Source organism: Staurois parvus, unplaced genomic scaffold (assembly GCF_062004578.1).
Source record: "Staurois parvus isolate SC_StPar_1 unplaced genomic scaffold, SC_StPar_1.0 ptg001054l, whole genome shotgun sequence".
Lineage (NCBI taxonomy): Eukaryota > Metazoa > Chordata > Amphibia > Anura > Ranidae > Staurois > Staurois parvus.
The window spans coordinates 417,989-441,906 of record NW_028318850.1 but is presented as its reverse complement, the minus strand read 5'-3'; the positions used below and the strand labels follow the sequence as shown (position 1 = coordinate 441,906).

Here is a 23,918-nt window from a genome sequence, read left to right as displayed (position 1 = left end):
CTGGGGGTCCGAGACCTGTCGCTCCGCCTGGGGGTCTGGCGCCCGCCGCTCCGCCTGGGGGTCTGGCGCCCGCCGCTCCGCCTGGGGGTCTGGCGCCCGCCGCTCCGCCTGGGGGTCCTGCGCCCGCCGCTCCGCCTGGGGGTCCTGCGCCCGCCGCTCCGCCTGGGGGCCCGGGGCCTGCTGCTTTGCCTGGTGATACGATGTGCCGCTGCCCGGAGTCCAGCCCGGTGCCGCTGCCCGGAGTCCAGCCCGGTGTGCCGCTGCCCGGAGTCCAGCCCGGTGTGCCGCTGCCCGGAGTCCAGCCCGGTGTGCCAGTCTTTGATATCCCGCCAGTTACCAGACCCGGGCGGTGGAACATTTTGCCCAGCTAAGACTGTTTGGAGCGTCCTGAGGCCGCTCCTTGAGGGGGGGGTACTGTCAGAAATGGACTGGCCAGCAATGGTGGGACTCACCTGCCTTATGAGCTGCAGTACCAGGGCTGGCCAGCGGGTGCTCCCAGCAATCAGAGACTCAACCTTGCAGCCAGCTAAACACCTGAAACTGCTTATACTGGTGTATTTAAGGGATGGCCAGACCTGCAGACTCTGCCTTGGTGTGTGTTTTCCTGGGCCCTGTATCCTGTTCCTGCATCCTGTTCCTGTCTTGTTGCTGACCCTGCCTGATTTGGACCTCTGCTGACTTCTCCTGCTCTGACCCCGGCTCGTTCCTGACCATCCCTCTGCCTGACCCTCTGTACCACGCTGCCCGCTACCTGCTGAACCTGGCTTGTGACCCCGACCATTCCCTGCTTGCTCCCCCTGTACCTACCTGCCCGATTGATATTGACCCGGCCTGCCTGACGACGCTTGCATTGTATGTACGGTTATCTGTGGGTGGTTGGTTTGGTTTGTTTGCACTGTGTTATGTTTTAGTATTGCACTGCGTTTATGTTTGTATTGTTAGTGTTAATAAATTATATTGTTTATAATATATCTGAAGTCTGCGTTTCCCTGCGTCAGTCACACACCTCTGGTCATACCCGGGAGCCCTGACACATATACTATAAATGTCTCTCTTTTATTAAAAGTCTGTATTCTCTTGAGCACAAAAATGTCTCTTGCAGAAAACTATGTGCCTAAGTGAGTAATAAAGGAAAGCTCTGACCTTAATTGGAAAGCAGGATACCGTGATCTGAAGGTTGCAGAAACAAATGTCAGTCTTAAAGGAGACTTTTCTTCTCTTGATGCGGTGACTTTGCAATGCTCTGCGGTGACTTGCGATGCTCTGCGTGAACTCTCTGGATGCAACACGTGGTCTCTTGATGGATAGCGGTGCGGGCACTCTAGCTCTGGACTCTGGCCCTCCCCCCATGCATCTCTTTCTCTCTCTAGGGGTGCAGGAGGTTTGGCGCTCTTTCTCTGACTGTCTTGCCTTTGCCGTTATGCCACTTTAAGAGTCGTCTGCAGTCTGACTAATGCACACGTGCTATGGCCTGTACTATTTTTCCGCTGAGGTGTCTCCGCGTGGCTGTATATGCTGGCGCTCTATTTCTCTAGTGTACTCTTTACTGTGCAAGTTGAGGAGCGCTGTTGCTTGACCTCTGAGGGTAATAGTTCCACTGTGGCAGGCGCAGCACCCTTTGGTGCCTTGTGCGCTGTGGCATTAGAAAAATTATGCAATTGCTGTTTCTTTGTTTAATTAGATTGACTTTACTCTGTAATTCCTCCAATGCCGCTCTATGGATGCAGTAGGTTTAAAGAGCACACCGAATACTTTAGTTAACTTCTTTAATAACTTCAATCTTCTTCATATAACTGCTTACAATGGCTTGTTTCATTTATCATACAGTAGCTTATTTCTTTATATTACAGTGGTTTGATTTGATAGCTTGATAAATTTGTTAGATTCGGTGAATTCGTAAGTTCGATTCGATAAGTTCGTTCGGTGGAAATAAAGTAAAACACACACAACAGTTTCAACACACAGATCCACCTGCACTGCCAAACAATAGAGGAACACACAAGTGCATTAAATACCTATTTGGCCTGCTCTGCCTTCATAAAGCTCTTCTGATTGGAACTGTCTGTTTCCTCTTCTGTCTGGTGAGCATGTGTCTCTAGAAAATCCTAGCAGGGAGTTTTACACAGGCATAGATGTGAAACTGGCTGGGATTGGTTAAGGCTCTGTACAGTATAAGGCTGTCTGTGATTGGCTCATCTTTAACTAACTCTTAAAGGCATATTTTCCTTTTCTGCTTCTGCTAACACAATGAATATATAAATGTCATATAACAATCAAAGACATAAATTACAGCAATGATTCTGCTTTTGGCTTTAACATATGCACATATATACTGTACTGAGGTTATTGGCAGGTTTGGTATACACATATATGTGAACCATATTAACAACCTAGGACTGGTCTTAGCTGGCCAGCTACAATTATGGACTTTTCTTAGACGCCATGGTCCATTGGTAGATTCCATGTTCTTTTGTGCGCTGATCAACTTGTATATACATTCCATGAAGCCTCCAACCTAATTTAATCACTGTGCCATAGCCAATTCCCCAGTGGGGACTCAAGTTGTCTGGGATTTAGAGCTAGTAGCCATGCACAGTGTTGACTTCTGGCTCTCAACGGGGAAAGCTTATTAAAGTGGTAGTAAACCACACCAAAGAAAAAAAAAATGGACCCCCAGGGTGGTTTTAGGCATAATATGCTGATATGTACCTCATACCTGAAAATGGAGCCCTCCAGTGGTATGCTGTCAGGGGTCATGGCACTTCCATCTTCATTCGGTCTTTCTTCTGGTTTCGTGGGCTTCAGCCATGTGAGTGGCTGAGCATCGATGACGTTACTACCACGCATGCACGCTGGAGTCACAGCCGCGGCACAGAGCTCTGAAGGAACGGTATGGGTATGCCATTCCATCAGAGCGCATGCACCAGTGACACGACCTGCTGCTGCAAAAAGTCAATATCTCCTAAATGGTGCACGTTTAGGAGATATTCAATGTACCTATAGGTAAAAATAAACAAAGTGCCTTTACCACCACTTTACCAAATACCCAGCATGATGTCCCATGGTGGGGATGTGTTCATAAAATGACTTAAAGAGATCTAGTGATGTGATCACTGGAACTAAAATCAGGTATGCATTGAAGACAGGGAGGATTTATTAAAAATGCAATTAACATGTGGATGGGGGAGGGGAAAGGCAGAATCAGGGAAGGCAAAATATATTTGGGTTGTTGTCCCAAAGGGGATGATAAAAGACTCAGGGGTTCTCTCCCACGAAGGGTGAGGGGTTGGCTGCAAGCGTCTTTGCGTTAAAAAGCGCCTGAGCCCAACATAAATCCCCACACACACCTCTGGCACCACTACTAGGTAACCCAACTTTCGTCCCGGTCTCAGTCCACGTACTTTTACAAATAAAGGACTTCTTCGTATTGTGGATTTATGTGACCTTAAGGGGGCCCTGACAAGACAATACTTCATGAATCAATACCAGCTCCCATCCACAGAAATGTACCGCTATATTCAAATAACTCATTTCATAGCGACACTAAGGTGCACAGGAGAACTGACCGCTTCCACACCAATGGAACGATTATGGAAGAATTATGATAAGTAGAAAGGATTTATATCTCAAATCTATGTTCTATTATATTCCGACTCTTCTAAATTGCCTTACATGGACAGATGGGAGCTGGATCTGGGTGAGCAGATAGATAAGGTTGACTGGAGTAGACTTGCTTAACCATTAGCAGCCCGGCCAATGGCCGTTTGGAGGCTGGCAAAATCCTTCAGCGTTCCGGGTGGATGCCATATGGCATCCTCCCGGGCATGCGCAGTTTGCCGCTGCGTGGCACTGCAGGCGCGATCTGTCACCGGCCGTGTACCTCGGACACGGCCGATGACAGATCTGAGTACCGGCCCCATTGCCGGTACCATGTGACCAGTCACAGCAGGTCACATGACCGTTGTATACAATGGATGGCTTCGTTCATGCCATCCATTGTATACTAGTGTCTAGCTGTGAATGGTCACAGCGATCACATGCACAAGCTGGGCCAATCACAGCCCAGCTGTGTCATGTGATTAGCCGTGGCTAAATCACAGCTAAGCACACAAAAAAAAAAAACCCTGAATGAATCGATGTCATTCAGGTAAATGCTTGCTTATAGCAAAGTAAGTCTTGTGTAAAAAAAAAAAAAAAATACTGATCACTTCCCCAAAGTAGTACAATGTTACTATGGTAACATTATACTACTTTGGTCATAGTGAAATATGAAAAAAAAATCTTTAAAAAAAGAAAAAAATTTAATAAATGACCAATAAAAAAAATTATATTTTTTTTCATACTTTCACCAGTCGGTGTCCCTGATCACCGCTATGCCAGTTATATGATGACGCTGTACTGCACTGGTGACAGTATGTCAAAGTGAAAATATTTTTTTTTATTTTTTCATTTTCCGAAAAATTGTGACAAAAAATACAACTTTAAAAAACTCGTCATGCCTCTTATGAAGTACGTCGGACTGTCTACTTTGCAAAAAGGGGTCATTTGGGGGATATCTGTACTTTTCTGACATTCTTGGACCTCAAGAAATTAGATCGGCCGTCAGTACTTCAGGATTGATCAATTTTCAGATATATCCCATAGTTTGTGAACTCTAACTTTCCCACAAACTAAAAAATACATCCCAATTTGGGTTATTTTCACCAAAGACATGTAGTAGAATAAATCTTGGCCTAAATTTATGAAGAACAATTATTTATTTGCAAACTTTTATAAGAGAAACAAAGAAAAACGTGTTTTTTTTTTTTTCAAAAGTTTCAGTTTTTTTTTGTTAATTTAGCAAAAAATAAAAACCCCGGCGGTGATTAAATACCACCAAAAGAAAGCTCTAGTTGTGTGAAGAAAATGATACAATTTTAGTTTGGGTACAATGTTGTATGACCGCGCAATTGTCATTCAAAGTGTGAGAGCGCTGAAAACTGAAAAATGGCCTGGACAGGAAGGGGTAAAAGTGCCCGGTATGGAAGTGGTTAATATGCTTCTCAGTCGCTCATCAACACATTGTAAATAGAAGCAAATTATAAGGTCCTCCTGAGATGGTACATGGTACCTGTGCGGGTGGCGTCCTGTGTTCCGAATGCCTCATCTCTTTGCTTTCGCGGCTGCGGCCAAGCACAGATAGTGATCCATGTTTGGTGGTTGTCCGGCGGTTTTGGATAGACACACACAACTTTGTCTGTTCTCTCACCCAGATGAATCTCAGGAAAAGCCCTCAGCAGGCCCTACTGGGTAACCCAGTGGAGTGGACATCGAGACCTGTGCGACGGTTGATAACATTGATTTTTTACAGCGGTCTTGGAAGTCTCCTGTGATTCCGTTCTACCTTTTGAAGGCCAAACTGACATTGCTCAAGATGAATGAATGCCTTTCGGCTATCCTTCAAGATAAGATGGCCCTTTTTGAAAGGATATGGGACCCATGGATTACATATCTGTCGAGCTCTCTGTGACTTGGGACCATCTACCTACCTGAGCGATGATGAGGGCGTGCCTCCACTCCCCCCCCCCCCTTTTTTTTTTTTTTTTTCTTTGTTGTTGACATATCATTCTATGATGGGCCTTTATGCACCATCAGGTTGTTATTGCTGTGCCTTTACCTACACTGGAATGTGCCTATATGTCTCCATTGATGGAAATGTTACATGTTTTTCTTTTCCTCTCTTCCTCCAGTGTATTTCAGGGAAGTGTTTTGTATTTTATTGAAAATTAATAAAAACCTATTGAAAGAGGAAAAAAAGTACCTGAAAAGCTCAGGAAAACTGCTTCCCTGTGTATGTGAATATATATCTATGTATGTTTTCACACTGAGGTGTTGAGCTTGCGGTGCGGTGTAAAAACTCCCGCTTGCAGCATCTTTGGGGAGTTAAAAAAAAAACACCCAAAATGCCTCTTCTCATTGAAATCAATGGAAAACGCCTCTGAGAAGAGTTTTTGGAGCAGTTTTTAAGTCCTGTGACCTTTAAAAAAAACGCCCAGAAAGTGCTGCATAAGCGTGGTAAAAGTGTGGCAAAAAACACCTATGTGTTTTTGCGGTGGATCAGTGTGAAACCAACCTTACAGTTTCTCAAGATCGATGGTGCTCATTTGGGACACAGAATTCAGAGGCTCTGAGAGAATTTCGGTGGGAAAAAGGCTCAACCCTAATAACAGGAACTTTGATCTTTAAAGGGTTAACCCAACTGCAGGGAAGGCCTGAAAACAAATAGGAAAGAGGCAGCACCTATTTTTGAGGTGGAGCAGAGCAATACACAGTCTTGTGAGTAACGAGACATGGTCTGTTGAGCTCCTGTAGCCCAAAGATGGATGGGAACCTTACACCCTGGTGTAGGACTGGTATACTGGCGGTTAACCATTGTATTTCAATATGCCAGAATTATGGACTGTTCGTGTTTAGTTTTGTTTGCCTGGTTACTTTTACAAGCGGCTGACTAGTGATCTCAGAATCCCCATATTGCAATATGAAGATTAAACTTCAGCCTAAAATGTTTATTTGTAGAGTCTTCACATATAGTAGAAAAACAGATATGAGTATGGGGGTATGTTTAACATCCTCAATATGACATTGGTTCGATCTGAGCAGCCAATCATGGGCCCAAACACTGTACATGGAGGGTTGATGGCATCTACTTGCATAAGATCCAACACCAGAGCTTACTCATTGTGGGCTCGTACAATGGGGAGGGGGGCATGGTGAGTATAACTTGCTGACTGGGCTACCAGGAGGCACCAGTGTGACCAATGGTTACATGTATTTGCCAATTGTGTCTAGTGTTCGCTAGAATTGTTACATTGTATCTCTGGTTACAAAGCTGTACATGTAGCATTACCCCCTTAGGAGTTGCTGAGTTTTTTTCAGGGCTCCCTGTCTCTCTGAACCCCGCTCCGAAAGTCCAACCCACAAATTAGAGTGAACTGGTATGTAGTTTATGATGAGCATTTTTTTTATACAAGAAAGGATGTTTATTGTAAAAGGAAAATTAACATTACAGCTGAAATGCGATTGTTTGACATGATAGACATAGTATAATACGAAAGTACAATAGCAGTAAGTTGCACAACATCCGATATAAAACAACAGGGAAGAGAGAGAACCCAAACCACACAGTAGTTACAAAGCAATAACCTAATAGTACCGCATAGTGGACAGGAAAAAGGGAGGAAAAAGTGGGGAGAGGAGGGAGAGGGAGAAAAAGAGATGCTACCATCAACCCACACTTAAAGATCACACCAGAGGGTAGTGGACCAAATGTTCCCATTGTAGACCCTAAGCGAGATGTCCAGGGGAGCCATACCTTATCGTATTTCCAGGGACAGTCCCTATTAACATAGGTGAGCTTGCACATTGGAAGGGCCCCATCTACAGCTGATTCCCAGGATAATGTCACAGGAAGGTCCCCTGAGTTCCAGTGTAATAGAATCTCATTTTTGGCATAATACAGGAGAAAATATCAACAATTTCAAGTGGTGGGACCTTTGTACATCATCATGAAGCCACAGCAACGCCAAGGCAGGTGAAAGGGGCAGGGACAGCTGCAACCATACATTGATTAAAACAAAAACATCAGACCAAAAGGGAACAATTCTATGGCATGTCCAGAACAAGTGTAAAAAGGTTCCCGGATGTAGCCGGTAACGAGGGTAACTAGGATCCTGCTCCGGGTATATCCGAGAAAGCCTCAAGGGGGTGTAATAAACCCTGTGTAAAAGCTTGATCTGTATACTTTTATCCCTACAAAAAATAATCCTCCTTCCATGTGGCCCATAACTTCTTGATCTTGGGGGAATTAATACCAAGCAATATTTCATATAGTACAGACAATTTTTTTTTTAAGTCGCCGGAGTCAACAGCTCCTCAGTGGGGTCCTGCTGGAGGATAGGAGGTTGTGGGAACTAAGCCCTGACCACATATCTCAGTTGGAAGTACCGGAAGAGCATCCCCCCCGAGGGAGATGGAATTTTTGGGATAATTGTGAGAATGGTAGTAATACCCCAGAAGGCATAAAAAAAAGCTAGGGTCCTAAAACCATATCTTGCCCAGACGTGCAGGTCAGGAATGCAATGGAAGTGAGAGAGCGCATGATTCCCCCAAAGAGGTTGATCTGGGTAAATTCGGTCAGGTTGCAAAAACCACCGTCTAGCCGATGCCCATATTCGTAACGTAGCTTGTCTTGACCCTGGAATAGTATCATAAGCTCTACGTCCTCGGTAAGGAATGTTAACATCAGCTAGGGATCCTAAGTAGGCTGCTTCTAAACAGGCAGCAGCATTGGACCTAAAGCCCTCAAACCACCAATACACCAGCACCAGCATTGCCACCCAATAGTTTGAAAGTCCAGGAAGGCCAGACCAGGGAGTTGCAATGTATATTTCACAAGGCGGGGAAAGGCACCTCTCCAGATAAAGGGGGTCACACAGGAATCTATCTCCTTAAAAAAGGATCCAGGGATCTAATTTATGATAAACTTGGCTGCAAGCACAGTAGACAACATAAAACAATGTGTGTGCATGCAATGGTAGTTATCACTCTTAACCACTTTAAGCAAAGAAATGACACATACAACAAAGTATCAATCAATACTGGCAGGCCTGCTGATCAGAATTTACCTCAAAGCCTCAAGTCTGAAGTGTTCTTTTTGGGTCCCAAAAGTGAGCAAGTAAAAATTTAAAATGGTAGATCTAGCTCACTTTGGACCCTCAGAACCTGAGGGCAAGGTAAAAATCTGAGATAGAAAAGAGCTATTTTAATTGGGGGAGTTAACCTCCTTTAAATACTCAAAAGAACCTTCCACTCACTTGTTGGGGCACAACAGAAAATCAGGCCTCTCGAGTTGAAGAAAGTAAAGGGGCAGTCTCTTAAAGGGTTTAAGGTAACAAAGGAGGATTTACGTGCTATCCATTTAAGTGGCACTTGGCTTGATGATGTTTCTTTAAATGCACTAGGCAAGGTGTAACTCCACTCCTGGCTTGCAACAGCCTATGGCAGTGGTAACAAGTGTTCCTTTGAAAGGGTGGGCTGATGGTCAGAGAAACAATGCTGTGAATTGGTTGAATTGGGCTTAGAATGTGTGTGTAGTCATAGGCCAGGGGAACTAGGCAACAACACGTGTTAACTAGTTTCCATGTCTGCCACTGTGTGTAGGGAACTGGTAGATGAGAAAGAGATGTCAGTGTTCACTGGTCTGGCTGGCGTGTGAGACTTTCTGGTCTGATCTATGGCTTCCAGCAGGTCCTGGTGGTCTCTCTCAGCAGATGAGGGCCTCCAGCAGTTCTCCAATCCCCAGTACAGTGCTCTGTCTGGTCACAGCACACTGCTGACAGGATGTCTCTCTCTATAGGCTTTTGATACTGGCTGGTCTCTCACTCTACGGCCTGGTCTGGTACTTTGGTGGCCCACACAGCTCTCTCTCCCCTCTCACTTCCCGTCCAATCTCTCGGGCTTCTGTATATATCAGTTTCCGCCCCATGCCAGCTCCTCTGGGAAATGTAGTCCTTTGACACTCCCCTCTCCAGCAAAGTCCTGCAATGCAGCACGTAATGTCCATAAGACTTATTTTTCTTCCATCTTGTGTCTGTTCTAACATCCTGCACTGACATTGCAGCAGGGTGTTACATACAGTATGTATTTCTTATGCTCCTCAACCCCATCTAGTTTTTTATATACAGGAGTGATTCTTTAGGACAGTGGTCTCCAAACTGTGGCCCTGGGGTTGGATGCATTCATCCTGCCCTTGGGGCAATATCCCTCCCACTGATACCTACAATGGGGCATATTTTTTTTTTTGCCACTGACACCAACAATGGGGCCCTATTCCTTCAACTAACACCAAGGATGGAGCATTATTCTTCCCACTGACACCAAGGATGGGGCACTATTCTACCCAGTGACACCAAGGATGGGGCACTATTCCTTTCAGGATGGGGCACTATTCCTTCCACTAACATCAAATACTCCTCCACCTGATACGAAAGATGGTGCATTGTTTACTCTCACTGATGCCAGGACATTTTCTACTCCCAGTGACCATGGTCTAGCCCTCTAAAAGCCTGAAGGACAGTAAATTGGCCCTTTGTTTAAACATATGGAGACCCCAGCTTTAGGAGATACATGTATATTTTAAGGGCATCACAGAAGAGGAAGGTCATTTGGCTTTTTTTTTATTGCTTTATAAATTCTGAATGGCACCTTCATGTCAATAGCTTGCTTTAGTATGTTAATGTTTGTCTGTTTTACCTTTCAGAATTAAAGATCATCGATAGTCCGTCACCTATTGATGTGCTGCTGGGACAGAATGTGACAATTCCTTGTGTGCTAACTGGCAAATATCAACCACAAAGGGAAATGGATCTGTCTAAGGATTCTGTGCGCTGGGATATGAGGTTATTGAATGGAAATGAACAAAGAGTATATCTGCTTACAAATGGCCGCCATTATAAATATAGACTAAAGTCTAGTGTTGAATGGAAAGGATTTAAAAGGGGCAACGCCAGTCTCACCCTGTACAATGTCCAGAAAAGCGATGAAGGGGAGTACATCTGTAATGGGTTTGTTGCAGGGAACAAGCTCACAGCAACTCGCAAAATGGAGGTGTCAGGTAAGTGAGAATACTGAATATTTCCATTTAATACCTTAAAGATAATATATATTTATTACTAAAAATATAAAATAAAATGAAAAACCTAAAGTGGTTGTAAAGGCTCAAAGTTTTTTACCTTCATGAATTCCATGCATGAAGTTAAAAAACCTTCCCTGTGCATCATTCCCCCCCAGCCCCCCTGTAATACTCGCCTAAGCCCCCTCTCGATCCAGCACTGTGCACTGGAATCTTGACTATCCCGGGACTTTCTCTCCTCATTGGCTGAGACAGCAGGGGGAACCATTGGCTCCCACGGCTGCCAATCACAGCCAGTGAGCCATCGAGAAGAGAGAGGGGGCAGGGCTGAGTCATAGCTCTGTGTATGAATCCACAAACAGAGCAGTGGCTCAGGAGCGAGTGCCCCCATAGCAATCTGCTTGCTATTGGGGCACCTGACAGGAGAGAGGGGCCAGGAGCGCCAGCGGGGGAGCCAAGAAGAGGAAGATCCGGGCTGCTCTGTGCAAAACCATTACAGCAGGTAAGTATAGACATGTTTGTTATTTTAAAAAATGTATATATGTCTTTAGTATCACTTTAATTCCAGCTCCTGCAATAATAATAATTATTGTAATAAATTGGCCTGGGCAGGAAGGGAGTAAAAGTATCCGGTATGGAGGTGGTTAATGCCAGAAATGCATTAAAGTAAAAAATGTTTAGGCTTTAAAACCACTTTAACTCCAGCTCCTGGAGCTGAAGTGCTGTAATCTATGGTCAGCTGGTAGAGCCAGACTACTGTTCTATGCAGGGTTGTCTTAATACATGGGCACTGCCCAGGGGCACCAGGTGCATTTTGGGCCCCATGATAATTTTGAATTACATTATACCTGTCAACTGTCCTGGATTTACCTGGGACAGTTACGCTTTTAACTAAGCTGTCCCGGGCAGTGAACCTGTACTGTGCCCTCCTGATCCCAGTACTGTACCCTTCTGATCCCCCCGTATTGTGCCCTCCCAATCCCAGTATTGTGCCTTCCTGATCCCCCCCCCCTGTACTGTGCCCTCCTGATCCCAGTATTGTGCCTGTCCCCCCCCGGTATTGGGCCCTCCTGATCCCCGTATTGTGCCCTTCTGATCCCCCCCTGTACTGTGCCCTTCTGCCTTCCCCCTGTACTGTGCCCTTTGTTTTGACTAGTCTTTGATTTATTGCATGTTTTCTTATTGTTTAAAATTGATTTTATTAAAGGTACTAATAAATAAAATGTTTAATTATATCAACTATTTATACTTTAATTATTGAGAGTAGGTGTGTAAATTGAGGAAGGCTGGTAGGGGCCTTAGTGCATTACATTGCTCAGGGGCAGGGCCATGGCTAAGGGGGTACCACCAGTCCTGTACGGGGCCCAGACCAGCTAAGAGAGGCCAGGCAGCTGGATTAATCAGATGTGGGCAGGGAGTGTGATGGGTGGGCCCCCCTCCCCTGCATCCAAAACCCCCACCCTTGCAGTGCTGCCGGCTTCCCTTTTCTCCTTCCCACTGGCAGCTGCAAGCACTCAATAGGATCCTTCAGGATGGAGAGTGGGGAAAGGTCCAGTAAATATGCCACATTTACCAGCCCATTCCTTTCTGAATTAACACAATGAGTGATTGGTGCTGATCACTCGCTGTGTTCATTTATAACTGAAGCCTAGTAAACTGTTGTTTTTTTTTGGAGGGTAGGGGGCCCTGTCAAGTTAGCTGTATGGGGCCCTGTGGTTTCTAACAGCAGCCCTGCTCAGGGGCCCATAATGCTATTAGGACAGCCCTGGGCCAATGTAGAAAATGCACAAAGGTTCATAATAGCCCGTGACTTTGTACATGAGTGACTCCTGCTGTGTGCATTAGATGAGGAAAGGAATTCCCTTTACCAAGATCAAGATGGCTAGGACTCATGGTCACAAGGAGGAAGGGGATCCATTCTACAGCAGAATGACTTCTTTTTTTTTTTTTTTTTATTTATAATATGGATTATACCAAATATGATTTTACTTGCATACATTACACTACTTATGATGCATGTGTGCAATGAGTATGGCTAATTTTGATTATTTGATTTTCCCAGCGAGGCCAATTGTTTCCTTGTCTACTTACAACGTCATGATTGAACTTGGCAATGAGCAATCTGTTACATGTGATATACACAAGTTCTATCCCGAATCTGTGAAAATTCGATGGGAGAAGCGCAGTGCCTCCTCTGTGATAACGGCCTTGGACAGAGAGACTTGTAACAGCGTGCCCATAGAGGCGGATGACGGGACGTTTGATGTAACCAGCCGTATATTTGTGAAACCATCGAGTCTACATGAAGATGGAAACAAATATTTCTGCATCGTCAGTCACAGATCCTTGGAGCGTGACTATGCCCAGAATTTTCTCTTACATTGAAAGGTAACTGACTGTACTTCAATATGTTCAAAGAAAATAACAGGATCCCTGCATGGGTCTAATAAAATTCCATTTTGTTTGTTATTATTCAATTGTTGATAGACATAGATTCAGTGCTTTGGAAAGGCTGCTAAATTGTGAGCAGCAGCTGTGTTCTCGTGAAAGCATGGGGGAACTGAATGCGGTGAACCTTGATTATTTTTAATCCCCATGCTGCTAGCCTTAGTAAATAGGTAGGAAAGTATATCATATGTACTTATTTTAAACCTTTTTTTTACATTTCTCCAGTTACTTCCTGGTTTCTTGCCTAGGCAAATGATGTCATACATCCCAGGAGTCTTCATGAGGGGAGAGATTGTCTCAGTTAAGCATACTCTCCTGCATGCATGCATACCTGAGCTAAGAGCAGATGGATTCCAGGAAGTCCAGTTAGGTTCATATATATTTGGACACAGACACAATTTTAGTTGTTTCAGGTATTGACCACAACATGTTCAAGCTATAGTTATATAATGAATATGGGCTGAAAGTGCACACTCTCAGGTTAAAATTGAGGGTATGTACATCCAAATTGGAGGAAGTGTTTAGGAATTACAGCTCTTAAGAGCTATCCCCCCCTTTTCAATGGACAAAACGTAATTGGACAATTGAATCAAAAGCTGTTTCATGGCCAGGTGTGGGCTAATCCTTCGTTATTTCTTCATCAATTAAGCAGGTAAAAGGTCTGGAGTTGATTCTAAGTGCGGTATTTGCATTTGGAATCTCTTGCTGTGAACCTACATCATGCGTTTAAAGGAGCTGTCCATGCAAGTGAAACAGGCCATTGTAAAGCTTCAAAAACTAAACAAATCCATCAGAGATATAGCAGCAACATTAGAAGTGGCCAAATCAACAGTTTGGTACATTCTGAGGAAAGAAGAATCCACTGGTGAGCTCAGCAACATAAAAAGGTATGGACGTCCACAGAAGACAACAGTGGTGGATGATTGCAGGATCCTCTCTATGGTAAAGAAAAACCCATTCACAACATCCAGAAAAGTGAAGGACACTCTCCAGGAGGTGGGCGTATCATTGTCAAAGTCTACAATCAAGAGAAGACTTCACAAGAGCAAATACAGAGGGTTCACCACAAGGTGCAAACCATTCATAAGCCTGAAGAATAGGAAAATAAAATTAGACTTTGCCAAAAAACATCTAAAAAAGCCGGACCAGTTCTGGAAAAGCATTCTTTGGACAGATGAAACTAAGATGAATCTGTACCAGAATGACGGGAAGAAAAAAGTGTGGAGAAGGCTTGGAACAGCTCATGACCCAAAGCACACAACGTCATCTGTAAAACATGGTGGAGGCAGTGTGATTGCATGGGCATGCATGGCTTCCAGTGGCACTGGGTCAATGGTGTTTATTGATGATGTGACAGAAGACAGAAGCAGCCGGATGAATTCTGCAGTGTTTACAGATATACTGTCAGCTCATATTCAGCCAAATGCAGCAAAGTTTATTGAATGCGCTTCACAGTACAGATGGACAATGATTCAAAACACACTGCAAAAGCAACCGCATTTCACTTGCCAAAAGGCAAAACTAAAGGCAGAAAGGCCCACAGAGAACAACTGAAGACAGCTGCAGTTAGAGCCTGGCAAAGCATCAGAAAGGAGGAAGCCCAATCTTTGGTTATGTCCATGAGTTCCAGACTTCAGGCAGTCATTGCCAGTAAAGGATTCTCACCAAAGTATTAAAAGAACATTTTACTTATGATTATATTAATTTGTCCAGTTACATTTGAGCCCCTGAAAATGGAGGGACTGTGTATAAAAATGGTTGCAGTTCCTAAAATTTATACTTGATATTTATGTTTAACCCCTAGAATTAAAGCTGAAAGTAATTTGGATTGTTTTGTTTTCATTTATTCTGGTGGCAAACAGAGCCAAAAGTATGAAAATTGTGCCAGTGTCCAAATATATATGGACCTAACTGTAAATGCTACATGTATCACTTTCCCTTACTCAAGATGGCCACATCCAGAAATGCTAGAGGGCAGTTTTTCAAAGTGAACAATTGTAGTATGATCCTCCTGCACTCTTAAATAAAATTGCTACTGACCGTGGGGAGCTGCTAACACCCAATCATATACCATATGAAAAATACAACAATAATAAATCAAATGGTGCAGCACTAACCTATAAATAAACTATTAACCAAAATTATACTAATATAATTACATATATGACAAAAAAGTGAACTTGATCCACTCTGGGATCTATAGTGAAAAAAAAAGTGGTTGAACATAATAATCAGAAAGTGAAATCAAACAAGTCCAAATGGGACTAAGATAAAGTGAACAAAGTGAGCTGATCCTACTCAGGGATCCAAAGTGACATCCTCAAAGTGATTGAATGTGGTGACTTAAAAAGAAATATATGATGAATCAAAAAAAGTCCAAATGGGACTGAAAATGTGAAAAAAACAAATGTGTCACAGATCCCTTTTATTATGGGATTAATATCACTCAACCAAAACACAATTACAGTGACCAACGCTTATCTAAAAAATAAATTGCGTGATAACGTGACGTAACGCGTAGGAACGTGGTGATGTATTTCCGGTGCGGACACCATCTTGCTACACCCAAAACCCATCCAAGTACACCCATAACATGTGGTTTTAATGCTTCCGCTTATTTTATACAAAGTGAGTGGGCAATTGGCTCAAATTGATTTATATATTAAATTAAAATGGTTTTACACTATGGAAGATCTTTTATGTTTTTACCGTGCCGCCACACTTTTCACAGATTTGTCATTAAATGTTGAAAATCATTTCTCATTTTCCTTCCGCTTCAGAATTATGTGCCACTTTGTGTCAGTCTATCACATCCAATCCCAATAAAATACATTTGACGTCTTTGGTTGTAACATGACAAAATGTAAAAAATTTCAAGGGGTATGAAGACTTTTTTTCAGGGCACTGTATATTGTGCATTAAAATTCATTAAAGTGTATTTTTTCCAAAGAATTTGTGTTAAAAAAAAAATGTTTAAATATTATGTGACATATTTGAAAACCCACCATTTTATTCACTAGTTCCTCTGCTAAAAAAATATACAGTAGGTATAGAAAATAATCACCCTCTTAAAGTAATCACATTTTGTTGCTTTGCAGCCTGAAATGAAGACATACAGTTTTTGTTTTATCCAGCTATATTTACTCAGTGCAACTTTTAACATCCAAGTGAAAGATATAACACCAACTTGTCACAAAATTAAAATAAATAAACAATCACTGAGTTGGAAAAAGGATCCCCCCTTGTGTCAGTATTTTCTTGAACCCCCTTTTGCTTTAATTCCAGCCTTTAGTCTATTGGGATATGTCTCTACTAACTTTCCACATCTAGACTTTGCAATATTTGCCAGCTCTTCTTTGCAGAACTGCTCAAGTTCAGTTACATTTGATGGGGACCGTTTGTGGACTGCAGTCTTCAAGCCATTCCACAGATTTTATTGGGATTTAAGTCTGGGCTCTGACTAGGCCATGCAAGGACATTCACCTTCTTCTCCCCCAACCACTGTGGGCTCATTGTTGCTGTGTGCGTTGGGTCATTGTCATGTTGGAAGGCAAACCTTCTTCCCATTGACAACTTTCTGGCAGAGGGTGGCAGATTTTCCTCCAGAATTTGACGGTATTTTGCCCCATCCATTTTTCCTTCTATCCTGACAAGTGCTCCAGTCCCTGCTGCAGAGAACCCCCCATAACAGGATATTCCCCCCTCCATGCTTTACTATAGGAATGGTGGTATTTGGCTGGTGAGATGGCCAGAACACCTTTTTCCATGTGGCCTCAGAATCTTCAAGGTGCATTTTTGGAAAAGCTCAGTGGTGAATGTGGCCCTTCTTGAGGAGTGGCCTTTTTGTGCAACCCTCCTATACAAGCCACATTTGTGGAGGATTTGTGATATACTGTAGATGCCACATGCACACAATGACCGCTCTTTGTCATCAATTCCTGACATGGCTTCAGAGTTACTGTAGGCCTCTTGGTAGCCTCTCTGTCCAGTTTCCTCCTGGCTCTTTCATCCAGTTTGGAGCGACGTCTTGATCCAGGGAGGGTCTACCAAATGGCTTCCACTTCCTAAAAATAGACTTCACTGTGCTTCTAGCCAGTGATAAAGCCTTCTGCATTTTTTTATATACATCTCCTGACTTGTGCCTGTCCACAACTTTATCCTGGAGATCTTATGACCGTGCCTTGCCACCCATAGTTGAATGTTTGCTTCAGTTGCACTATCAGGGACTGAAATGCTCCAGGAAAGCTCTTTTCATGCTGAGCTAATCAAAATGACCACAGCTGATCACAGTTGAAAGTCAAATGGCTTTGTGTGTCATTGAGAAGGTGATTAGCTATACTTGGTTGAGTTTAGAATTCATTTTTAGGAGGGGGGGGGGGTGATCCTTTTTCCAACTCAGTGATTCTGTTTTTGAATTTTTTCTTATTTTGTTCTGACATGTTGGTGTTATATCTTTCACTTGGATGTGATAAGTTGCACTGAGAAAATACCGCTGGATAAAACAAAAACTGTCTGTCTTCATTTCAGGCTGCAAAATGTGATTATTTTTAAGGGGGATAATTCTTTTTTAAATACCTACTGTATATAAAGTTTGGGTGTTCTAAGTCCTTTTCTAGCAAAAGAATACAGATTTTTAGCTGTAAACAAAAATGAGTGTAAGTAGTCACAAGGTTCTCTTTTTCTCAGGTAATTACGAACATTTCTCTGCATAATCTTTATTGATGGTCTGTTTTATGTCATTACAGAGACACCTCCAAATTATATTCCTGCAATAATAACATCAGCTCTAATCTTGGTTATGAGTTTAGTCATACCATTATTTTTGTATTTCTTGAAATGTAAGTACAATTCTTATATTTTTAAAGGTAAATTATAATGATATCGTGTCAGTTTTATTTTTTCTTTGAAATTTTAGGGCCCATTGATATCAGTCATGTCCACTGCCATGCATTAACCACTTGAGCTCCAGAGGATTTACCCCCCTTAATGACCAGGCCTCTTTTTGCTACTCGGCGCTGCACTAATTCAACTGATAATTGCGCGGTCATGCAATGCTGCACCCAAACGAAATTTATGTCCTTTTTTTCACACAAATAGAGCTTTCTTTCAGTGTAATTTGAATTTTGTGTTTTTCACGCTATAAACAAAAAAACGCCAAAAATTTTGAAGAAAAACAATATTTTTTATATTCAGCTATAAAAAATATATAGTAAACTCAAACTTGGTTATAAATTTAGGCCAAAATGTATTCTGCTCTGTTTTTGGTAAAAAAAAATCCCAATAAGTGTATATTGATTGCTTTGTGTGGAAGTTATAGCGTCTACAAACTATGGTATAAATACTGCAATTTACGCCATTTTTCTGCTATACAGCGCTGCGCTAGTTTAACGGACAATTCCGCGGTCATGCAATACGGTACATAAATGAAATTTACATCCTTTTTTCCCCCACAAATTGAGCTTTCTTTCGGTGGTATTTGATCACCTGTGCGGTTTTTATTTTTTGCGCTATAAAAAAAAAGGCTGACAATTTTGAGGAAAAAAAACAATATTTTGGACTTTTTGCTATAAAACATGTCCAGTAAAAAAAAAATGCAAAAATCAAATTTAGACATAAATTTCTGCCAAAATGCATTCTGCGACATGTCTTTGCTAAAAAAAAAACCCAATACGTGTAAATTAATTGGTTTACGTGAAAGTTATAGCGTTTACAAATGGCGGGAAAGATACTGGGATTTTTAGGGGTTTTTTATACTAATTATGGCGGCGATCAGTGAATTATGGCGGCGATCAGTGACTTATGGCAGCGACCAGCGACTTATGGCGGGACTGCGTCGGACATTCTGACATTGGGGGGTACTGACTTGGGGTCACTGACGTCCCCAAAAACACTAATACAGTGATCAGTGCAAAAAAAAAAAAAACTGACACTGTACTAATGGCACTGGGGAGGAAGGGGTTAACTTTATTTTTCAGGGAAGGGTTATAGGAGTGAGGGGAGTGTTTTATTAGGGGGCGGGGGTGTGTTCTGGGCGGAACAAGGCTGATCGAGAAAGTGAAACTGTTCTTTCTCGATCAGCTCATCCTCGAGCTGACAGAGAGGTGACAGACAGCACAGCTACTGCAGTTGTGCTCTCTGTCACCGTTTACCGCCGATCGCCGGGACATAGCCGCTAATGAGCGGCTGTGACCCGGCAACTGACATCTGCGGCGGTGATCCACAGGACAAATAGGGCGGCAGCGCGCCTCGCACGTGCCCCCTATTTGTTTACAAAACACACGTTTTAAAATGTGGTTTTGCCTGTGAGTGCCGCCCTGCCACCGTATATGTACAGTGGCTGGGCGGCATGCAGTTAAACGCATGCACGTTAACCTGCGATGTGTCTCGCATTAATAAGCGTTGCATTAGGGCATCTTATTCATTTAAATGAGCTACGAAACGCACCACAACAACCACAAGCCATGCAGGCAGCAGTTTTGGCTGCACACAGCACCATTGTTTGTTGTACATCAGCAAAATGTGTTCATTCTGGATAGTACCGCATTGCGCCATGATGTGTAGTGTGCGTCGCCGCAACATGATAATGTGAACGGGACAGTAAGGTTTTGAACTGTTTTTGTGCTTCACTCCTCTGCATTGCAGTAACCCACTCATTACAAAATGCATGGAAATGCACTATCATGCAACTACAGGCAAGCGACTAAATACAGGCAAATGACTAAATACACAGATGAAATACATATAAGAGCGCTCTTTCACCTGACAAAGGATTTGTGTTTTTGTCACTGCAGTCCATAGATTTACACAGCTCTGTCACCCCTGCACAGCACTCTCTATCAGATTTTTATCTGCTGCAGTTTAGTAGTAATAGAAGTAGCAGACTGATGAGTTTATCTTTCTGTCACTCTGCTCTCTCCTTCTATCAGCATGTTTGTTAGTATACAACACAGCTGACTGGCTCCCATTGCTGCTTCTCCAGTGGAGTATTTTGGTTTTGTGCTGTCTTTGGCAAGACTAAAATCAGGCACCCCCCATCTAAATTTGTCCTAACCCTTCATGTTTAAGATCCACCTCTTCAGGACAGGAGCAGTGTGACATGGGGGGGGCAGCGGGACTGGAGGGGGGGCAGCGTGATCGGGGGGCCTCAGGACAGGAGGGGGTCAGTGGGACAGGAGGGGAGCAGCATTATGGGGGGCATCGGGACAAGAGTAGGCCATCGGGACAGGTGTGGGGGGGGGGTAGCAGGGCCAGAGGGGCAGCGTGACGGGGAGGGCAGCATGATGGGGGCAGCGTGATGTAGAGCAGCATGGCGGGAGGATAGCATGATGGGTGGGGAGGCAGGGGTACAGGTGGAGGGCAGCGTGATGGGAGGTACGGGACAAGAGGGAGCAGTGGGACAGGAGGCAGAATGGATGGGGGGCAATGGGATGTGGGGAGGGAAGTGGGCTAGTCGGAGGGTAGTGGGTTGGGGGGGGAGAAAGTGTGACAGGAGTGGGGAAGTACCAGTCCTCCAAGCTCTTACCTGTCCAGCAGCGGCTCCTCCAGATGGTGTCAGGATCACTCCAGGAGGGGTACCTGTGTCCCATCTCCCACAGGATCTCCGGCAGCAGCTGCAAAAGAGGGGGGGCTCCTCCACCCTGACCTCGTCGTCTTCTTCCTCCTCCACAGGCCCTCCGCTGGCACCTCCTGACACACACAGACAGCGGGCCCCGGCCCTCACTCGCTCCCAGCGCACACCGGGGATCCGCCCACCACTCTGCCCTCCTCTGCAGCTGGTCCCTTGGTCCAGGTGACCCTACTTGTGTGTCAGCTTGGCTTGGCTGTACCCCCACCCATGGTGGCCCTGCCGCTGACACACAGTGTCCCTTCTGTCTGGGGGGTGGCACTGCCCCCATGTAAAATGGCACCCAAGGCAAATACCTTGTTTGCCTCGTGGTAGATGCACCCCTGTGCTTCTTCCTCCCCAGTCTGCTGTAAAAAGCTGATTCTGTGTCATGTCCTGGGTTCACATGCATGCGGTGCGGTATATCGCATGTGATTTGCACATGAACCGCACCGCATTCCTGTACAAATCACATGTGATTTGTGCACAGTGCGATCAGAGCCGTACATTTTGTATGGCTCTATTCGCACCGCACCAAAAAGGCGCAGGACCCTTTTTGTGGGTCCACATTAGAATCCGATCACATGGGTATTCACACCTATTCACACCTATGCGATCCGATTCTGCACATCGCACCGCGTTTTGTGGAGCGCTTTCGGGGTGTTGTTAACTTAACATACACGGCCCTCGCGGTTCGCATGAACGGGGTGCGATTCTGATGTTTTGCAGAATTCGTACAGAAAACGTGTGAACCAGGGCTTAATGATGTATTCATCTGCATTCCTTTGTATCTTTCTTGTCTGAGTTCAGCTTAGCTGAGTTGATAGTAAAACAAGCCCAGCCTGCAAAACAATACAGTATTTATCTAACTTCCTATTTGCTAATACTATTGTATGTCATCTGTATATAGTAGAATAATTAATGAGGTTATATAATCATTTTGGTAAATATTATTTTGAGAAATTCTTCTTAACCACTTGCCTACCGGGCAATTTTACCCTCTTCCTTCCCAGGCCAATTTTCAGCTTTCAGCGCTGTTGCACTTTGACAATTTCGCGGTCATGCAACACTGTGCCCAAACTAACTTTTTAATTTTTTTGAGACCGGTAGAGCTTTCTTTTGGTCGTATTTAATCACCAATCAGGTTTTTATTTTTTGCTAAACACACTAAAAAAAGACCTTAACATTTTGAAAAAATTTTTTCTTAGATTCTGTTATATAATTTTGTAAATAAGTCATTTTTCTCCTTCACTGATGTGCGCTAATGAGGCTGCAGTGATGGGCACTGATAGGCGGCACTGATGGGCATTCACAGGCATCACTGATGGGCACTGAAAGCCAACACTCATATATGGCACTGATTGGAACTGTTAGATGGCACTGATGGACACTGATAGGCGGCACTGACTGGCACTGATAGGTGGCACTGAAAGGCAGCTCTGATGGGCACTGGTATGTGGCATTGCTGTGCACTGACAGGTGGCAGTGGTGGGGCTACACTGTTGATCAGTATAGATGTCCCCTCTGAGGAATGCTGATTACCAGCTCTCTTCTCCTCATGCACTGTCAGTGTGAGGAGACGACTGCTGATAACTGGCATTTCCTATTACATGTGATCAGCTGTAATTGAATACAGCTGATCACATGACAGAGCCGCCGTTATCTGCTCTTTACTGCGATAGGTGATCCGCTGTGTCCCAGAGACACAGTGCACCACTAGTCCCTCAACACGCACCCCAGGGCGTTCATGTACAGCTAGAGCAGGAGGACATCATCCGACATCCTCCCAGATTGACTGAACCGCCGTCGTCCGTCATTTCTTTCTATGGCGGGCAGGAGGCGGTTGTTCTGTTAGTGGATCCTGCTCAGATGCTCACACACTGTAGTTAACAGGAGACATTTTTGTTAGATGCTCCTAGCTGCCATTATACATGTGTCTGCCTAAGAACTACAACCAAAGAGAGGCAATAACACAGTTGTACCAGTATCTAAGTAGTGAGACCCCTAGAGGCCATACACAGCATATAACATATTGCTACATCCTTTCTCTTTTAAATAAAAGAACAATGAAATATAACAAACACAAAATGGTGAAGTAGAACATAGCTATAAGTTAGATATAATCCTTGAGGTGAGCTGGCTTTCTGATTGTTCTGCCAGCTCTCGTAACATATGAGGTTTCTTCACAGAAATCTTGGTGTTCTTCTGATTCTGGCAGTCTATTTTCTGGGACTGTCTCTCTCTGCCTAGAGACCTCCCTATGCTCCTCAGCAGTCCCTGTTTCTTTGTTGCTGGTATTCATAGTCTCATTGCTTTGAGTGTCCATATACTGTTCCCAGGGCCCTGTATCATGTCCTTCTTGTGTTTTTCTCAGATGTCTCCGATTTCTCCTCCATCTTCTTCCTTCCTCTGTTATAATTTCATAGGACCGTGGTCCCAATTTCTGTACAACCTTCGCTTTTTTCCAGTGTTTGTCATATTTGCCTATTGGCTGAATCCGTACATTGTCATTGCTCTGGAGAACAGGCAGATCTTTTGCAGATTTATTATAATAGAAAGCTTGCCTATCTTGATTCTTCGTTAGTTTGGCTTTAACATTGCCCACAAGCTTTGGCTTTAGTAGTTGACCTGCAGTTGGTAGGAGAGTCCTTGTACGTCTACTCATAAGCCGCTGTGCTGGACTGGTGTCTAGGCCTTGTGTGGGTGTGTTTCTGTGGTCCAGTATAGACAGGTATATCTCTGTACCTGCCTGTTTTGCCTTTTGCATGAGTCTTTTGGCTGTTTTTACTGCTGACTCGGCTTTACCATTACTCTGTGGATATCCAGGAGATGATGTCTGATGCTCAAATTCCCACCTCTCCCTGAATTTTTTGAATTTGTCTGATGTAAATTGAGCGGCGTTGTCAGAGAACACAGTATCCGGAATGCCATATCTGGCAAAATGGGCCTTGAGTTTTTTAATTACTGTTTTGGCCCTTGTGTCCTGTAAGTAGTCTATCTCCCAGAAGTTTGAAAAATAGTCCACAGTTACCAGATATTCTTTGTCGTTCCACGTGAACAGATCTGTTCCTACTTTTGACCATGGTCTGTTTGGAATTGTATGTGGTTGCAATGTCTCTTTCGGTTGCTTATCATTGCACGATGCACATATTTCACACTGTGCTATAAAGTTTTTTATGTGGTCATTCATTCCAGGCC

General features: G+C 43.8%; 1 protein-coding gene across 1 annotated transcript in view; it reads left to right on the top strand.

The window, feature by feature from the left end:
* Positions 1-23,918, top strand: part of LOC149440758 (uncharacterized) — a 66,472-nt gene that overhangs the window by 19,301 nt on the left and 23,253 nt on the right. Inside the window, exons 2-3 of the mRNA XM_089658171.1 lie at positions 10,298-10,651; positions 12,732-13,040. Of these exons, the coding sequence (XP_089514297.1) occupies positions 10,298-10,651; positions 12,732-13,040 (663 nt within the window). The remainder of the gene's footprint in view (positions 1-10,297; positions 10,652-12,731; positions 13,041-23,918) is intronic.